Source organism: Cricetulus griseus, chromosome 5, assembly GCF_003668045.3.
Source record: "Cricetulus griseus strain 17A/GY chromosome 5, alternate assembly CriGri-PICRH-1.0, whole genome shotgun sequence".
Taxonomy (NCBI): Eukaryota; Metazoa; Chordata; class Mammalia; order Rodentia; family Cricetidae; genus Cricetulus; species Cricetulus griseus.
The window spans coordinates 192,129,753-192,149,775 of NC_048598.1; the positions used below are offsets into that span (position 1 = coordinate 192,129,753).

Consider the following 20,023-nt stretch of genomic DNA (forward strand, 5'->3'; position numbering starts at 1 on the left):
ACTGTCTCCTACACCTTCCCTGGCAAACAATCCATAGGATAGATTTTATTAGTTGCTCATTGATGCTTTCTCTCCCCTCCTTTAACCATAAGCTCTAACAGCTCCAGGCCTACATGTGTCTTCCGATGTACAATACTCCCCACCTAGCACAGTAGCCAGTATAAAGCATGTACTCAGTGAACAGCACTCTATTAAGGAGAAGAAAGAATGAGAAAACAAATGACACAATGCACACCAGAACACCCTGTTCCACTTGTTCATGAAAGAGGACACACGGAGTTACTATTCCCAATTTTACATGCCAAGAGGAGTGCAGGTAAATAATTAGGATATGTATAAAGTACTCCCATAGCATACAGAAACAGGGCCTTGCCCAGTACAGGACTTGGCAAGGTATTTTGAAGGAAAGAACATTTCACTAAACTTAAAGAATGAAGATTTATGTTGTAGTGGAAGTTAGAGGTTGACCACCCACAAAAACTATGCCTAAGCCACAGGAAGCAGCTGTGGAAAAGCCTTGGGGTGGAGCAGGTGGCCCTTTGGAGGACTACAAGTCCAGAATCACAGGGGAGAAGACAGGTGCATAGCATATGTGGAAGAAAGGGAGGCTCACGGTGTGGCCCACGTCTAGGCTGATGAGCAAAGGGTTGCTAAGTGGTGGGCTGAGTAGCATATTGTGTATTGTGTCTTCAGAGATGTCTTCTCCCATCAAGTGAAGAAAGAATTAGAAGGAAACAGGACTGGAAGGGAAAAAATTCCCATAGTGTCACCATCACTCAGCAGATAGGAAGAGCACCTTAGATGAAGGCATTATTACTTCAGCAGAGACAGTCGTCAGGGGACTGAAGGGGACCCAGCAGATGATGAGACAACCCTGGATGAAATGAATGACATCACTTTGGATGCTATAGGTTGGGAATGGCAGTGAGAACTCCAGTGGTGACTCCCATTGTACTTCCCACTGGACTTCAGGAGAACCAACGTGGCCAGCAATGCTATTAAGTGAACAGTAGCTTTAGAAGTGTTGAGAGTAGCCAGGGGTGTGAGTTATGGCCAAAAGAAAATGGGACCCAGGACACAGGTGCATAGAACAGAAACACTTAGGGGCAGGGAGAAGAAGAGACTGGAAAGCAAAGAACAGTCTGTTTCCAAGTGAAGGTGGAATTCACATAATCATACGTATGAAGGAGGAAGCGTTTTTTTGTAAAACCCAGAAAATAACAACACAATCAGTCCTGTGGGGAAAGCATGGCAGAAAGACTCTGTTGGTGGGAGGGCGGGGAATCCCACTCTACACATGGGCACAGTGAGGATAACTCTACACACGTGCACAAGAGGATACCCAGAAGAACACAGTGTCTACACCAACCAGGGGCTTTTACATTATTCCAGAAGTATGATATAAAAAAAAAATGCATGGTACTTACAATATGTCAGGAACTATAAATGACCCAGAGGTTATTTACAATGTGTGTAGGCTATATGCAAATACTACTCTAATTTATGCAAATGACTTAGGCTTCTAAAGATTTTGGTGTCTGAAGAGTCCTGGAACCAATCCCCCAAGGACACTGAGGGATGACTGTCCAAACATAATGTCAACAAGGTAACTGCAGAGCAGGTTACAGACCTAGGACAGCACATGGAAGGGGGAAGCACACTCAGGAACAACTTGCAATAGTTCTTGATTTTAAGTAGTGAGAGAAACCAGGGCATGCACAAGTGCCAATAGGAATGAGCTATGGTGAGAAACTGAAGATACAGTAACAAAGGTAACGGGGCAGGTCCTGAAGGAGGCCAGGTCACAGGAGCTGCTCTCCTGCTCGAATGGAGGATGGTATGGAATCAGAGACAGAAGCCTACTCTTCTCTAATGCCACCAGCTGACCACATAAATTGAGATTCATTGAGCACCTACTATGCAGCAGTGTGTGTGTGTGTCCCCTAACGTAACTACTACAGCTCTACTTCATTTTATGAGTAAGATCATGAGGTAATTTACCAAGCTCACCCAGCCACAATTCTATTCGATAGTTTTATAAATATAAACTTACCCCAGTGGGATCTTGGCATGTAAGCACTCCAGTAACAGGTGGGGTAGGAAAGATGAGATAACCCAGAATCCCTCACCCAACAATGCTCTATTTTACACAAACAAATGAACACTTCTTAAGATAGGACATGGGTCCAGGACACCTCTGCTCTCTGTACAATACATACTTCTAAGTGTTCTCATGGAGGGCCCACAGCCCTAGCAGGATGAAGAGTATAGAACTCAAGGTCAGAGAACTGGTTCCTGATGCATGGGAAGCTGATCTTCAGTTTTTTATGACCCAGCTCTTGTGGCAGGATGACATAAAGATAGCATCTGAATATAACAAACCATGTCTCTAACACTACAGGTTTACATAAAGCAATAAAAGGACATTTTGTTCTCGGTTTTCAGGGGAAAGGATGCTCTTTTTGCCTGCATTGATGGTCCCTGGTTTATGAGCCTGGGATACTCAGGCCAGGACCCTGGAAAAAACAGCTCTGCAGAAATGCTAAGACCAAGTTCTCAGCTCAGCAAATCAGAGTGCTTCCTGCTGGCTCAACTGATATCACACTGTCCATCTGCACTGAACACTTGGCTGCTGGCTTCCTAAGGACAGCAGCAAGGACCTCTCTTCCTTAAGTTCATCGCACCTTGAGAAACCTGGGGAGAAAATCATACTCAATGATGAGACACTGGAGTGGTTTCCTTTGGTGTTAGGAATGAGGTTTCTCACCATCTCTATCTCTGATTGCTCACTACTGAGTTAGTGAGTTAACAATACCATCAGAGCACTGGACAGCAAGGGAACAGACCAAGAAAGTGGCCTCGTCAGTTCAAGGAGTGTGGAGCTTGGTCCTTTTATAATGTCTTTGACTTCGGGTGCTGGAGGAATAGCTGAGAGTCCTACGTCTTGCCGACAACAGGAAGTCAACTGAGACACTGGGCAGTATCCGGAGTATAGGAAACCTCAAAACCTGCTCCCACAGTGGCACACTTCCTCCAAAAGGCCAGACCCACTGCAACAAAGCCACACCTCCTATTAGTGCCACTGCCTATGAGATTATGGGGGTCAATTATTTGAATAGAATTACCATGCATGGGTGGACAATGGCATTCCCAGAAGACTTGGGTCATTAAATGAAATTCAAAGTACAAAGTATAGGACACCTCACTATGGGGTATTGTTATGGGAGGCCCCAGAGGTATGAAATTCAAAGTACAAAGTATGGGACACCTCACTATGAGGTATGGTTAAGGGAGGCCCCAGAGGTCCCCAAAACAACACACACTTGCCATTGCCCATGACTACACAGTAAGATCCTTTAGTGGAAGACTCCTCACATTTTAGCTGCAGGATACAGAAAAATCAAGCTGACTAGGAAGCTTCTCTGGGTAGCTTTTATGCAGCCATCTGTGGGAGAAAAAGACAGACCCTATATGCTACCAACCATGATGTGCCCACTGGTACCACACTGGCAGACTATTATGGGCAAATTGCTTTGTGACTGGATTTGAGGCTGGCTCCACAGGAGGGAATTCATCCCTGGTATGTTAGTCGTGGTTAAAAGTCCATGTCACTCACCCTGAGGTAGGGCAGATGCTTGAGAATCAACCATGCTCTTAAAAGTAACCCTTCTCAGCCTAGGCCCTGGCCCAGGATGATGTGGTTGACTTTGGGGAACCCCCGTTGAGGGCCCTACCCTGCCTGGGGAATGGAGGGTGGATGGGGTAGGCGGTAGGTTGGGGTGGGGGAGGAGAGGTGGGGGTGATGGTGAGGGGAGGGAGAGGGAGAGGGAGAGGGAGGGAGAGGGAGAGGGAGAGGGAGAAGGGATTGACATGTGAAACAAGCTTGTTCCTAATTTGAACTAAAAAAAAAAACAAAAAACAAACAAACAAAAAAACAACTAAAATAATGAAGAAAAAAAAGTAACCCTTCTCCCATAGGCCTGGTAACACCAACAAACATTGGTTCACAAAGGTAGACTTGGCTGGAATTGTTTCTTTGATCTGTAATCAGTGTCCTACCTGACGTAAATAAACATATGCTCACATCTCCCTAGGAAAATCCGTACAACAAAGAACATCTTCAAAAACAAAATTAGTTCAGACTTAATAGTGACATTAAATTGTTCTTCCCTGAATTATTCATTAGTCAAGGTAGTCTCACTACCTCAATCCTGGTCTCAGCCAATGCAATAGCTCAAGAAAAGGAAATAAAGAATAAATAAAAGAACAGAAGATAAGATGTAAAACTACCATTGCGTACAGCTGACATCTTCATGCACACAGTAAATCCTATAAAATCTGTACTTAAAAAAGTACTAAACATAGAATAAAAAGTTTTGCAACCTTCTAAGATGCAAGATAAATATTTTTTCATTCAATATATTCAACAAAATAATCTAGTGAGAAATATGTAAGACTCCTATGTGAAAAACTACAAAAGACCCTGCAGAGGAATTAAAGACGATCTGCCTGCAGGAGGTACCATGTTCTTGGATTATTAGAACTATTCTCCTAAACATTATGTTTACAATTATGGTCAGTCTATTCAAAATTTAATTAGGTTAAAAATATTGTTCTAAAATAAACACCATGGTAATAATAATTTAAACTTAAAAACTGTAGACTAGTTCGAACAATTGTGAGAGGTGGAAACAGAAGAGATATGAGAAATTTGACTTCAAGGTTTACTATAATCTTACAGTAATTAAGACTGCGGGTTTGTTATAGGGACAAAATTAGGTGAAGAAAAAAGTGTGGCAATCACACACACACATTCACAAGCACACACACACACACACACACACACACACACACAGAGAGAGAGAGAGAGAGAGAGAGAGAGAGAGAGAGAGAGAGAGAGAGAGAACACAAAGTGACTTTCTTTGAATCAAGGTAGGATATAAGTTCAGTAGAAACAAAGGAAGATGAGTTGGCCATTGTTCTAAAGGAGACCCCAAAACTATGCCACATCTTGAGAGAAGTAGATACACTGACTTTGACGTAGACAAGCGTTTATCTATGACACAAAAGGTACTATCCATGAGAGGAAAATGTGGTATATAACATCAAAAAATGCAATTTTCTAATCATAGCAACCCCCATTGAAACATACAAATTATGAGACTAGCAATTTAGCTGGGTAGCAGAAGAAAATATGTAATCTATTCATTTTTCTGAACAAAGGATTTATATCCTAATTAAATAAGAACTCTTAGAGTTAATAGAAAAAGGGATATCCACCCAAATGTTTTTTTTTTAAAATTGAGTGACACCACAATATAAGACCTAATAATAATTAATATGGAACCATTGTTTTAGAGAAATTGAAGTTCAAGATTGCTGAGATATTGATTGATGGCCCCTGGAATGGCTATGATTACAGAGAAATGACAACATGAAAATGGGGCAAGTAGAGGAAGCATCTAGAACCCTTGAGCATCACTGATAGTAGTACAACAATGAAAAACTCTCAGTATCTTTGATGTGTAAATATATACCTTTATTACCATGCAATCTTGCTTTCATGGATTTACCCAGAAGAAATTAAAAAAAAGTATGTGACCAAGAAAAGTCTTTTACTTTAGAATGTAAAAGCAGTATGAAGCCTCACAGTAGAAACACAAATCCCAGTTAGTAGAATGGATAAAGAGCTTATATGGAATATTGATATGATGCACTCATAAAGAAGGCTCAGCAAATACAAACAACAACATGGATGGATCTCAAAAGCATTGAGGAACATGGATGGCCTGAGATTTACCCTACTTACAAGCTGACTTGTTAGTCTGCCACAGTTCAACACCGGCAGAGGACCAACTCCTGGTTTGGAGATATAACACCACTCATTCTTCAAAGAAACAGCACAAGCAATCCCAGGGCTGTCTTGTATACTCATGATAGGGCTGCTTCTCGCAGCACATACAAGTGCCAGGCTGTGAGAGAACAGCTCTGGGAACAGCTATGACTTCAGGGGGTTCAGTATCTTTGCGAAAACACAATAAACCCGACTGACCTTTGCCCCAGGAAGAGATTTTGTTATTACAGCAGAAAATAAGTCAACTTGCCCTTTGCTGTAGAGTCAAGTCTATCTTCATTTCTATTCACAATATAAACACCCAGAATAAAAGGCAGCCAGTTCTGCTCATGAGACAACCCTGTAGAAATGTGTGGTCCACCAGCATAAGGTGGAAACTGACAAAGAACTCATGCTAGGTCACACCATTTACTCACGGGATTATTTCACTATTGTATATTGTGTATTTCATTATTGTCTAGTTTTTGTATCAAGTTTTTTTTAAACATCACAAAAGGTATAGAAAATTCTGCATTTTTTTGGATAAACCCCTAACATTATATGACCTGGTATTGTGTGTTCTTTGGGATGCACTCATGGGGCCATTCCCCTTCTTATCCATTTGTTGTAATGCTTTCTCCTTTTCCTTTGAACTCAAAATTGGGTGTGTTGGTCTGTCCACAAAAGCCAGTTATTGCATTAATGGATGAAATTGGAGTAATAGGCTACATATAAATAAGTTCCCTTTTCCCCCTTCTTTTTCCTGTCACTGTGGGATCTTCAATGGCCATGGGATCTAGCCTCAGTGACAACTGCAGGCCATGAAACAAATATCGTCTGACATCTGTTCTTGTAAATAGCTTACCATGTTAATTCATTTAACAAGGTTACCAGTGGATTCTTTCCCACCAGAGATGGGAATAAGATATACACCAGAGCCTTGCAGTTACATGACAGCAAAATATATGTAATTTGTTCTTTCACTTCAGCAAAAGTTGTCTGGTCCTTGCTCTTAAGACATACCATGGCAAAATTCCTTTATATCATGCTCACTGATTTACAGGTACTTCTCAGAGTTTTGTCCTGGGACAACCCTCCCCCTCATCTCTCTCTCTCTCTCTTACACACACACACACACACACACACACACACACACACACACGCACACACACACACCACACACACACACACACACACACACACACACACGCACGCGCACACACACACACACCACACACACACACACACACAGAGAGAGAGAGAGAGAGAGAGAGAGAGAGAGAGAGAGAGAGATCTTCTGGAAAGTACAGGGAGGGGCTACAGCTTTTCTAAGCACCTATAGAACTCATCATCCTATAGAACTCCTGTGGTTTTCATACTTGTTGAATCTGAATTTGAACTCTCTCTGGGTTAAAACACTGCTGTCTGTCTGAGGACAATCTCCTCTTGCCTGCATATGTGAAATGACCCTTTGCTCTCAGTTATCAGTCAGTTCAGCTTCACCTGCAGCAAACTTCCAGGCATTCCTCAAATTACCTTGGTTCGGCATTTCCATCAACATGAGATTTAGTCCACAAGGCCTGCCATCCCACAGACCGTCCTCCTCTGGTAGCCACAGGCAGGTGGTCCCAGGAACTTCTTCTCTTGGTTATTTAACTCCACCCACGTTCACACCTCTTATGTAAATGGCATTGGATCTGCATACAATCTATGTACATCCTCTCCATTCCTTTAAGCCACCTGTACACCACTCAACAAAGCTTCATGCAATACAAACACCATGCCAGTGGCTGTTACAGCTTATTGTTTAGAGACCAATTAGAAGCAACAACTCTGTCCGTGCTCAGTACAGACATTCTGCGTGCAGTTGATGAGGAACCTGCTGACAGGGACGATCAACCACAGCTCTGCGTGGAGAACCTAAAAACAGTTGTCTCTTGTGATCTCATTTACAGGTGCTTGTGGATCGCAAAGCACGGGGTAGTAGATCATGCTTTTTATGTAACCGAGAAGAAAATACACCATGTCTCAGTATATCTAGGTAGGCTTCAGGACCAATGGGCTCCCCTGTGCAGGTAATAATAAGGTACGGGACAAAATAAGGACACTACTGTTAGGCTATGATATAAAGAAGACTGGGATTTTGGAAGATTGTTTCTCAACTGGCCCTACTGCTTAGAATTGATTGGCTTGATGCAGTGGTGCAGGTTTTTATTAATCTGAGCACTCTGCAGGCACTCTGGGTCTCTGAGTTCAAAACCAGCTTGGTCTATGCAGTGAGTTCCAGGCCAGCCAGCTGCCAGGGTTACAAAGTGAGACCCTGTCTCAAAGAAACAAAACAAAATCCTAGCGATTGGATCATGAGGGCTCATATCTCAATCATGGATAAATCCATGGATGAATTGATACCTAAATGAGTTTTTGCAAGGTGGAGCTTGTTGGACAGAAGTAGTCACTGGGGACACTGTCTATGAAGGCTGCAGCTCCTCTCTGGACACTGTATGAAGGCTGTAGCTCCTCCCTTTGTGGTGTCTTTGAAGGCTGTAGCTCCTCCCTAGTGCCTTGTTTCTTCTGTTTCCTGGCAATCATGATGTGAGCAGCATTAACTGGGGCCAAGTGGCCCCTCACAGAAACACAAAGTCAAGTAATGCAACTATCAACTTTGCATGCAATTTGTGTTTTTGTTTTTAAAATAATTTCTCAGCCAGTGACTGAAAGGGAGGGTTTAAGCAGGAAAATGAAAGTCTTTTCCTTCTTTGTACAGTATTTCTACATCTGTGCTGGGAAAGGTTGGTAATGAGGGTGTTCTCGCATTGTTTGTCGTGGTTTTATCCACACTTCTCTGGGTGAAGTCTAAGCACACCACAGTTAAGTTTTTCAAATGTAAAAATCTCCTATCCCTTTTTTGATGCTTCTCCACACAGTTGGGTGATAAGAACAGGGGAAGCTTTCTCACAGTCTCCATCCTCAAAAAAGGCAAAAACCAAAAACAACCTTTGTCAAGGAACTTTCAAATCTCAGGAATCAACTCTATTTGATTCATCTTATTTCAAAAATTCTGACAAATGAAGGCAGGGGCACATACAGGGCTCTCTCTCTCTCTCCCTCTCTCTCTCTCTCTGTCTCTCTCTCTCTCTCTCTCTCTTTCTCTCTCTCTCTCTCTCTCGTGTGTATGTGTGTGTGTATGCATGTATATGTGTGTGTGTGTCATGCCTGTGTGTGTATGCGTATGCATGTGTATGTATCATGCCTCTCTCTCTCTCTCTCTCTCTCTCTCTCTCTCTCTCTCTGAGTGTGTGTGTGTGTGTGTGTACCTTGTGTGCATGAGTGTTCTTAGTCTGCTACCATAGTACATGCAACAATTATAGGTCTCCAGGAAAGAAACAGAACTTGAAACGATTATCTGAGTACACTAATCTCACTGATTTCCAAGCAGAAACAGGAAAAACAATGATTTGCAGGCAGATAATCGGTTAGTGCCAACCCTGACCTCCAGTTTTAAATCTAAGCTCTTTTAAAGTTCTGAAGTTCAATTTGAAAGCTCCTCCCATTACTACAAGAGTAACTTTAATTTAAAAAGGACCCCAGCCTAACATACACGCACACAGACAGAGACATGCAATGTGTGTGTGTGTGTACATGTGTATGTGTGGCTGTGTTGCCAAGTGCACACATATAGACACCAGAGGAAGATATCAGGCACCCTGCTCTATACTCTCCACCCTATTCTCCTGAGACAGGGTCTCACATAATTTAGAGCTAGGATGGCAGCCAGCAAGCCCTAGTGATCCTCCTGTCTCTGCCTCCAGAATTCTGTGGCTTCCCGCAGATGCAGCTTTTCCGTGGCAGAGTATTGAATGAGTGAACCATCTCTGCAGTCTTGGTTACACCCACTTTTAAAAGAAGATTACCAAAGTGGGTTTCAGCAGGGACACACACACTTCTCATGACCCTAACCGCAGCATTGGCAGCATGCCAGCATTAGCTTCTCCAATATCCGTGCTAGGACCAGTTGTAGAACTGGATGCTGTTGAAGGCATCCACATGACTAGTTGGTCAAACACTCCAGTGGGTGCTGAAGTGTTTCATAAAAGCTTTTTATCACAAACTGGCGACGTGACTCCTGGGATAAAAGTGAATGCAGTACAAGCCTGATAGTTCTTGGAACTCATATGAAAAAAAAAAAAAAAAAAAAAAAGCAGAGGTAGTGGTTCGAATCTGTATTCAGCATTTCTATGGCGAGATGGGAAGTGGAGACAAAGGCTTTCCCAGAAGCTTGCCGACCAGATTGTCTATAACAGGAAGTGCAGGAAAAACAAGAGAGATTCTATCCCAACAAGGTGACAGGGAAGAACCAACTCTGAAAGTTGTCCTCTGATCTTCACGCATGCTCACTCATGCACATATAGTCTCTCTCTCTCTCTCTCTCTCTCTCTCTCTCTCTCTCTCTCTCTCTCTCGCTCTCTCTCTCTCTGTACCACACACACACAAATAACAATTTTTAATCTTCATATATACCTCATATAGACGTATGCATCTGTATAGCAACAAGTCTTGAAGAAAAGAAAAGGAAGACCTTACCAAAAACATTGAGAGAGAAGAAAACTAAATCCATTAGTTGGCTAAGTGAATGCTACAGGAATGCAACCCTAGTTATAACCCTTTGAAACAGTCAGTCCTATGCTGCTGAGCGGGAGAAGGAAGAAGCTTTTGGCATTGACACGCGGGGGTTAATTTGTATGATCTTCCCAGGGTTTTGACCAGAATATTCACTTCTTGTGATCCATCCTGACAAAAAGAAACAAATAAACAAAAAACATGTGCTCCATAGACATACAGGGTTAGCTACTACCTTATTAATAATGAGAGGGAAGGGGTGAGAGAGGGAGAGGAGAAGGGAGGGGAGGGGAGAGGAGAGGAGAGGAGAGGAGAGGAGGAGAGGAGAGGAGAGGAGAGGAGAGGAGAGGAGAGGAGAGGGAAGGGAAAAGAGGCTAAGAAGAATACTACCGGAAAGACACAAAGCCATGCCCCAAAGGCAACGCAGCAGGGTGCGTTTTAGTGGCCGACAACCATGGCAGCCTCAGGTGCATCTGTTACAGACACCAGCTGTCACAGAAGCAGAAACATCCCATTTGTATTATGGACCCCACACTGTCCGTGCAAGGCCAGGAGTGGGAATTGAGAAGCTGGGATCTTCAGTGTTTCACAGTCCAATAGGGAGCTCTAGAAGACCTCAGCTCTGAAGAACTGTGTGAAAGCCCAAGGCACCTGGGGCCCTAGAAAGGAAAATGTCCTCTAAAGTGAAACCAAGGTTTGGTTTCATGGCTGCCAGTATAACCAGGAAAACCTGTCCTGAGTTTTTAACCCCAGAGCCAACCCAGAATCCACAACTCTGGAAAAGAAATAGTAGAAACACACAGACCACACACCACCAAACACACACACACACACACACACACACACACACACACACACACACACACACACAGTTTACCCAACTCAGGGCAGAGAGATCCTGCAGATGAAACTGAAACAAGCCTTACAAACAGCCGGAAGTGGAGCTGGACTCCACAGCTTCCCCTGCCAAGGATCTAAGTACATCTATTCACTATCTCTGAAAATACACGTGACGGAAAAGCCTGGATGTGTAAAACTGATTTTAAAGAACTGTTTGGGGGCTGATAACTCTGATGGCCAAGTGCTTGCTGCCCCTCCGGGTCCACATGAAAAGCCAGGCATGCGGTACATGTTTGTAGTCTCAGCCAGCAGGAGGCAGAGACAGGTGGGTCCCCATGGCTCTATGGTCAGCCAGTGTAGCTAATCCATGGGCTGCAAATCACTACAAGATGCTGTCTCAATGACAACAAACACCAAGCTGGATGGTGCCCAAGAAATGGCACCTGTTCTACACACATGTGAACATATATACCTATGTACCTGCACATACAAACATAAACACATAGACACATGAGAGAATTTGGGGGAAACTGAGATTTAGAACACTGAAAAAAAATTACTAAAGTAAGAATAATGAAGGATTTAATGGGAATCCCTTGTACATTCTTGGTATTAGTACAAATATTAACAAAACCAGTATAACAGTTCCTTAGGACGACAAAAATGGAGCTACCATTTGATCCAACAATTCCACCACTGGCTATGTGTATGAAAGAATGAAGCCTGAGGGCTAAAAGAAACATCTGCACTCCCATGTTCACTGAAGAGTTATCATAACAATTAAGATATGCCATCAATTTACATATCCACGAATGAATAAATGAATGAAGAAATTATGGTAAGTATATATAGCGAAGTTCTGAAGTAAATTCTTTTATTTGCAACAGCAGTGATGAATCTAGAAGATGTCTATTAAGGGAAATAAGCTAGGCACAGAAAGACAAATCTCCCATCAGCTTATTTACATGTGAAATATGAAAACATATAACTCATTTAAAGTATGTAAAGTAGCAGCTATGAGAGTCAAGGAGAATCAGGGAGATGCTAGTCAAAGATGCCCTGCTTTCGGTTGGAGAAAAGGAAGACATGTAAGAGCCTATCACACATCATAGCAACAACAGCCAACAACATACTGTGTATTCAACAACCGCTAAGACAGATTCTGATTTCTAACCACAGTAAGTCAGTCAATATGTGTGTCAGATGGCTTGATTTGGCCATTCCACCAATGTACACATGTATCGAACAAGTTCTCAACCATAAGTGTATAAATTCCTAACACTTAAGGCAGGTAAAAATTGCTGGGCGGTGGTGGCACACGCCTTGAATCCTAGCACTGGGGAGGCAGAGGCAGATGGATCTCTGTGGGTTCGAGACCAGCCAGGACAGCCTCCAAAGCCACAAAGAAACCCTGTCTCGAACCCCCTCCCAAAAAAGGTAAAAATTTTAAAATAGAAATGTAAGTATTTAGGGCCAAAGTGGAGACAACCATAATAAACTCAAAGAAAGCACAGGAGAAAGTAAATTTTGGCAAAACTACATATAAAATATGTGGACAGTGATATTCTTCTGTGTATACATATCAACATAAAGTATGCTTTCAAGTGAACAGCTACAAACACATAAGTGCACACTCACAAGAAAGACATAGCTAGGAGGTAGAAGGAAAACCTCTGGATGCTTCCATGCCACATGCTGTTATTGGTTTTCTTGAGAAAGTGGATCTTTTTTATTTGTTTTATTTCCCCTTCCTGGACTTTCTTCTTCATCTTCCACAGTAAACAAACAAGTTAAAAATAATAAAACATATCCACAGGATGTCATTTACTATTTTAAGAAACAAATATTCAGAGAATCAAGAAATGGCAAGTTGGGAGGACAGAGAATCAAGTGCAAAGTCTGGTGAAAGCTAAACAGATATGCAGAAAAGATGTCAGTCCAGGAGCTACCTACAATAATTGGACATTGATAGACTATTAATGTTTTCAAATGTCCTCACTTTATAGTTACAATCAAAGCATAAATATCAATAATTTGACCAGTGGCCTGAAAGAAATTGGCCACTTCTCTAACCTTCGTCTTTTAACTTTAAATCTATTACATTGAAAACAACACCCTATTTTTCTCAGACTAGAAAATCAAGAATCCATCTTTCACCAAAAGTTAATGAAAAACTGTAAGTCAGCAGTTCTTAACCTGTGGGTCAAGACCCCTTTGGGAGTGGGATGACCCTTTCACGAGAGTCTTATATCAGATACCCTGAATATCTAATATTTATATTATGACTCATAATAGTAACAAAATTACAGTTATGAAACAACAATGAAAATAATTTTATGGTTTTATAGTACCTCACCAGAACATGAGGTACTATAATAAAGGGTCACAGCATCAGGAAGGTTGAGAACCACTGCGGTAAGTGAATGAAGCTTACTGTTTAATCTCTTTCAACTGTAAATCTTAAATCTCTAAAAGTACCTGTTTCTTATGGAAATCCTTTAGGGCTGTTTCATAACCTTCCTCCAGCCGACTGAAGGCAATTCCTACATCTGTGGTCCACCATATCTGAGAGACAGTTAGCGCCACCTGCGCCGGGAAGTCCAAGATCCACAGCTCTCTAGGTTTTTCCTCATAGGCCGCGATGGCTTCAGCAATCGCCTGGCGCACTGTTTCCTTCATAGTCTGTTCAAGTTGCAGGAGCCAGCTCTCCACCTTGGATGAAAAGTGGAAATGTGACATTGCAGGCTTCAAGCAACCACCCTACGGATGGACTTCCTGTCACCAATCTAACAAACACTCAGGGAGATCTCAACCACCAACTGACTAAGGTTTTCCCTACATAAGCCTTTCCTCTCCTCAAATGACAGCTAACTTCGTAACTTCTAAGTGGACGAACAGCCTTCCTAAACAAAGGATGCTGTCTTTTAGTCTTCAGCTTGGAAGATAAAGGGGTTCTAAACAAGAACCCTCTCTACTGAGAAGTCAAATATCACAACCTCCTCCTGTTAAGGCATGAGCTGGAACCTACTGCCTTCAGAATTGTGATTTTAAGAATTGTATCTCCTGATCACGTTTTATTCTCCTGAAAATTCCCCTCTAAAAATCTTCATAGTGCTTAGCCTTAAGCCAAAGTGTTTTCAAAATATCTTAATTATATTCCTACTGGTTCCAATCTTCACATTTTCAGAAATTAGACAGCATGACGGTGTAAGAGATAGGCCAACTGCTGACTTCTGAGAATTAATGTTTTTAAAAACTTCACTTCCTGTTCATGTTACTCCCATAAATACATTCTGGCCAACTTTCCATGCTGTTCAAATGTGCATTGTTATATCAATCCACACATCTGTTTCTAGTTGGTCACACAATAGGAGGCTATGTAGATTGTGTATAATGAACGGAACCTAACAACAAAATGGCTGTAAGGAATACATTCCAAGTGCCTCAGAAGATGACCAAGGTGATTCAGGTGATCTCTTTCCCTGTCTCCCTGAGGGTGGCAGATGCATTCTGACCTTCTGGGAACTGGAATGGCACCTGACTGAGCCAACTACCTTCCTCTTGAGAAGTAAAGGCAATAAACATTGTGCTGGTCATGATCTGCCATCTACTATAAGGGGCTTTCCTGGGCTTATAGCTGGGCTTTATTAACATTTACAAGTTCGTGGTCACCAATCTAGCTGGTAGGTCCTGTATTTCTGCCTTCATCATGAATCCTCAGGCCATCAGGTAGCAAGCACCCTCAGTAAACCAGTCATTGTTGGAGCATCTCCTTTGTACTCTGGGATGCATGTCCTCAGCAAATCCACCTCTCCTCAGGAGCCCCATTAGGGAAGACTATGGGGAACCTGACATACCAGTTCATGTTCAGAAGACTATGCCAACAGTAGCAACTTAATAGTATGATTTATGACCTGACTGAATTCTGACCATTTTTGCAGGGCCCTATCCTTTTGAAAACTCTTGGCATTCTACCCAGTCTAATAAAAATGACCACATCTGGTTATTACTAATCATATATACAACCATCTCTTCAATGAGACAAGGGGCCATGGCTTCTTCATTTTTGATCCCTAAAAGCTCAACCTGATGCATAATAGGCTTTAGATCAATAAATAAGTTTAACAGACTAGATTTTAGAGGAACCAATCATAAAAATGTGAGGAAAGCATCTTTTAAAAATATATAAAACAAAGGTAATTAGAAAATGAATGCCATATATGCTGTGAAGTTTCTAGCCCAAGTTGCCTCTATAGAATAAATTAGAGCTCTATGAAATCTTCCAGTATCAAGGGTTTCTGCTAGTGACAACCACATCCATCAGCTGGATGATCCCCCACCCCCGGGCACCATGCCAGTTGATGAACAGTCTGCCGGGGAGGCAGCAGACAGCAACATACTTTTGTCAAGATAGTTTATGGTGACTTTCTCTAATCACTATAATAATATCCTAAAAAGCCCAAGAGATCAAAAATATATTTTAATCAGAGTATTCTACCATCTGCTTCTCCTTCATTTGGCAGGGTTTTCTGGTACAATATTAAAAAGTAACAGAGAGGAGTAAAGAGGACCCTGGTAAAATTAAGTTTTCAAAGGCATTTATGCAAAGAACACTTCAAGGAAGCTGTCACCCAGTCCTGAGAAGGTTTCTGGAAAAAAACAAAAACAAAAACAAACAAACAAAAAAACACTCCTAAGATTACACTGCAGATTACACAAAGCTACCCAAGCTTCATCAGAGAGTGCTAGGCCTGTTTTGGTTAGCTTTTATCAACTTGATTCAAGCTAGAGACATTCGAGAAGAGAGAACCTCAATTAATTTTCTCACCATACTGGTCTGTGGGTAAGCTTGTAGGGGCATTTTCTTGATTAATCATTGAAGTGGGAGGGTCCAGTTCACTGTGGTTTGTACCAACCCTTGGCAGGTGGTCCCAAACTACATATGATAGTATTCTGAGCAAGCCAGTAGGCAGCATTCCTCCTTAGCTACTGCTTCAGTTCCTTCCCTGACTTCCCTCAGTGTGACCTGAGAGTTGTAAGGTGAAATAAACACTTTCCTTCCCCCAAGTTTCTGTTGACCATGGTCTTTATCACAGCAATAGAAGCCCTAACCAAGACATCTTCTAAACTATCAAGACTGTACTTAGAGCTGTCATAAGACAAATTGACTCTTCCTTGTGGAGAACTGGTAAGAATCTTTTTAGGTTATCTGTCCATGAGAGTAGAGCCTATGCTTAGGTAACTGCATGGTAGGGTTAATAGCATCATCTTAATGACTAAAAAAAGCAGCTGTTTACAGAATCCACATCAGAATGACCATCCACAAAGCCTCTTCCCTCCCTGCAGTCTCTGGGGAATGGCATAAGCAGAGCACACTGGTCATGTGCTCATGATCCTGAGTCCTACTCATGCAATCTGTGACAGTCCCTTCTGTCAGCTGAACACCCAACGTTGTGGACACCCTGCTGGATGCTAAAAGTAAGTGAGCAGAAACAGGGCATGGAGAGGAGCGACTTGGCATACTGGAGATGGTGAACAGTAGCAATCTCCCAGCAGAGGATCAGCTAGAGCCCGATATTGAACAGGGACTAAATTGTCTCTCTGGTTCAGTCCAACCTCCAGGGATTGCCCGAAAATTACCTTCTTTGGATAGGAAACCTCAAAATCAAATCTTACATGGCCTATGCATTCACACCCGGCCTGGAACAGGACATACTCCTTTTCTTTGCTGAACATTCCAATTGCTTTGTGTGAGAGGACTTCTGGATTATCTTCAAACTGCAGGTCCAAGATGTTGTCAAAGAGTTTGATGAGGTGGCGTGTTACCTAAGACAAGAACATGAGAAAAATTGGATGTTTCTTGCTGCACACATACCCTGGTAATTGAGAAACAAAGCCATATGAAGTTACTAACTTTTCTTCATAAATTTCCAGAATGCTTTCAAAATCAAGGTCATTATTAAAACACCTGTACTGAAGTCAAGTTGACAGAGAGGAGGCTGGGAATTCTGATCCCACCATCATATGTAGCCTTGTAAACGCTCACTATGCAACCCAGAGCCTGAAGGTTCACTAACCTGTCTTTGTGCACCACAACTGGGGATGTTAATTTTTACTATAACTTCTATGGTCAAACTTCTAAAATTCACATTTATATTATTAGCCTAAAGTATGAAAAACTGATAAAATATCTGAAAAAACATAAATTAGACAGAATCTTAAGGTTTGGGGTCTGGTGACATAATTTTCTTTAAGGTGGGATACTCTGAGTTTCACGTATCCTTGGTACATAAAGAGGCTGAACAATGCTCCTCTATTTTAATTGGCTAGGTAAGTTTTCCAAGTCAATCTTGCCGAGACTGAATGGCAAATTTTCATTCACAGGTCCAAGACATGTTACTAGAGACCATGCTCCCATGTCCTCACTTCTCACAGCCTGTGTTCTCCAAAGGAAACTGATGCACTGAAAGTGATTTGCCTTATTTAAAATTTGACAAACTGAGGTTAAAATAAGAGACAAAGCCCAGAACTTTCTATAGAAGTCAGTCTGAAGAAAAATATCCAGCTGGTCACACCCTCCCTCTATTGAGCCCTCTAATAAAAGCCATGACAGGCCTCCCATCTAGGAACAATGTCTAGCATTGCCACACAGGGACAGAGAGGAAGGCAGATTTTCCAGAGATGGATTTAGACCCAGACACCAGCCAAGTCACTCATCCCCTTTGGAGAATACTAAGTAATGGCCAGAAATGGGCCCAGAGGAAAGAGCCAGTACTGGGAACTCATAATTCTCCCTGATACATGGTACCATTGAGTGGGAGAAAATTTCACATTTCCTCAGTAAGTGAAATAGAATCACCAAGAAACCACCCATACATCCTGCAAACAGCCATTCAGACAGTTGTAAGCCAGTGTTCCCCCCATTTTTACAGCAACCAAAAGGTAGAAACAACCAAATATCCACTCAAATAGATGAATAAACAAACTGTGCAAGTATGAACCATGGAATACAGTTCAGCCATATGAGGGAATAGTGTGTGTGTGTATACATGGCAACAAAGACTGTGTATGCTATCATGTGCCCTTTTCCTACAATTAAGGAAACAGAGACTGAAAAGATTGAGTTCCAGTACAGCCGGGGAAACACAGTGAGACTCCATCCCAAAAAACAAAAGGCTAGGATGTAGCCCAGTGGTAAAACCCTTGTCTAGACACATGATCCTGGATTCGATCTCTAACTCTAGAAAAAGCACAACATAATGTGAATGATCCTTGAAAACAACGAGCTCAATGACAATAACAGCCAGTCATCCAATCCCATCAACTGTATGATTGCTCACACAAAATACCAAGATACAGACGGCCGACCAGGGGTTCATAGGGAGAGAAACATAGACAAACAAGGTAATAGATACAGAGGTTTATTTGGAGGTGGCAAAAATGCCTCAGAAATAGAAGGCGGTGTGGTAGTTAAATAACACTAGAAATGTGCAAATAACACTGAATTGTACTCTTTAAGATAGCCAATCTTCTTAGACTGAATTTTACCTCAACAGAACACCAAGGCTGTTGCCAACAGAAGGTAGCTTGAAGCTGGCAACATTTCCCAGACCACAGGCTTCACCTGCACCTGTATCTCAGCTTGGCTTGGTCTGTAACAGCAGCTTCTAGAAACCACAGCTGCCTAGGCTATCTGCATGACAAGCCCATCAGTATCAGGAAGAGTTTCCTTTGGTGCGATTTAATCTTTTAAAGTCTTCAGCCTTCACACATTGCTGCATTCACAGTTTTAGCATTGAGGAAAACAGCATCAGGATGTCTTCAAGTTTAAAACAGATGGGTTTCTGAGACCCGTGTTTGCTTTAGACATAGGGAGAGTGGTGGGCAGCGATCACTACCTGGGTTGTTATACTCTCCTCCATCCTGCACATTACCCAAAGGACATTTATACACAGAACGTCTCTGCAATAATCTAACCATTCACTCTCCCCACTGAAGTGGCCAGGAAGCGCACAGATGTCAAATGGCTTCTACCGGGTAATGGGCCTAGATAATATTCAGTTGAAAAGCTTCACGATAAATGAGACCTCAGCCATCAGACGCCCTCACACATTATTGCTTTGCTCAGTAAATAATTTCACAACATCTTCTGGCCTTGTAGACACCCTGGCAGTGGCCAGAAAAATGTAAATCTCCCAACATACAGTCCTCCATGACTTGTATCTGGCATGGTTGGAATCAGGTGTTTCTTATTGAAATTTTCTAAGACGGTTTTTTTTTTTTTTTTTTTTTTAAAGAATGTTTTTCAATGAGGTATCTTTTGTGCTTTAAGTGAAATTAGATTTTCTTCTTCCTGGGAAAGTGTTTCATTTTACAACTAAAAAAATAAAATAATGCTTTCAGGCTATTATTAGAGGACCTAAAACTTCATCTTGCTCTAAATTGGTTTCTAAAAGGTTATCAACAAAAACTGAATAATATCTCCCCTTGTATATAATGATGCTTGAGCACTGTGCCTACCAATGCACACAAGAAGTCCCAGCTTGGCAATGTGGTGTGTGCTCATAAAAAAAAATTTTTTTTCATGTGTCCTGAAAGTGCATCAACCATCTCTTAATAAGTGACAGGAAACATTATGACAGTGCAAAGACCTTTAAAATGTTTCTTGGCAAAACATTAAAATTTCACTGTGGGTTGCAAACATAGGATAAGGGCATGGAGAAGGCAGCAAAC

The 20,023-nt window shown here is 41.9% G+C and overlaps 1 protein-coding gene across 1 annotated transcript in view; it reads right to left on the reverse strand.

Moving 5' to 3' along the window:
* Positions 1–20,023, reverse strand: part of Dnah11 (dynein axonemal heavy chain 11) — a 298,245-nt gene that overhangs the window by 189,572 nt on the left and 88,650 nt on the right. The window contains exons 29-30 of the mRNA XM_027416426.2: positions 16,967–17,116; positions 13,769–14,002 (exon numbers count right to left, since the gene is read on the reverse strand). Coding sequence (XP_027272227.1) covers positions 13,769–14,002; positions 16,967–17,116 — 384 coding nt within the window. The remainder of the gene's footprint in view (positions 1–13,768; positions 14,003–16,966; positions 17,117–20,023) is intronic.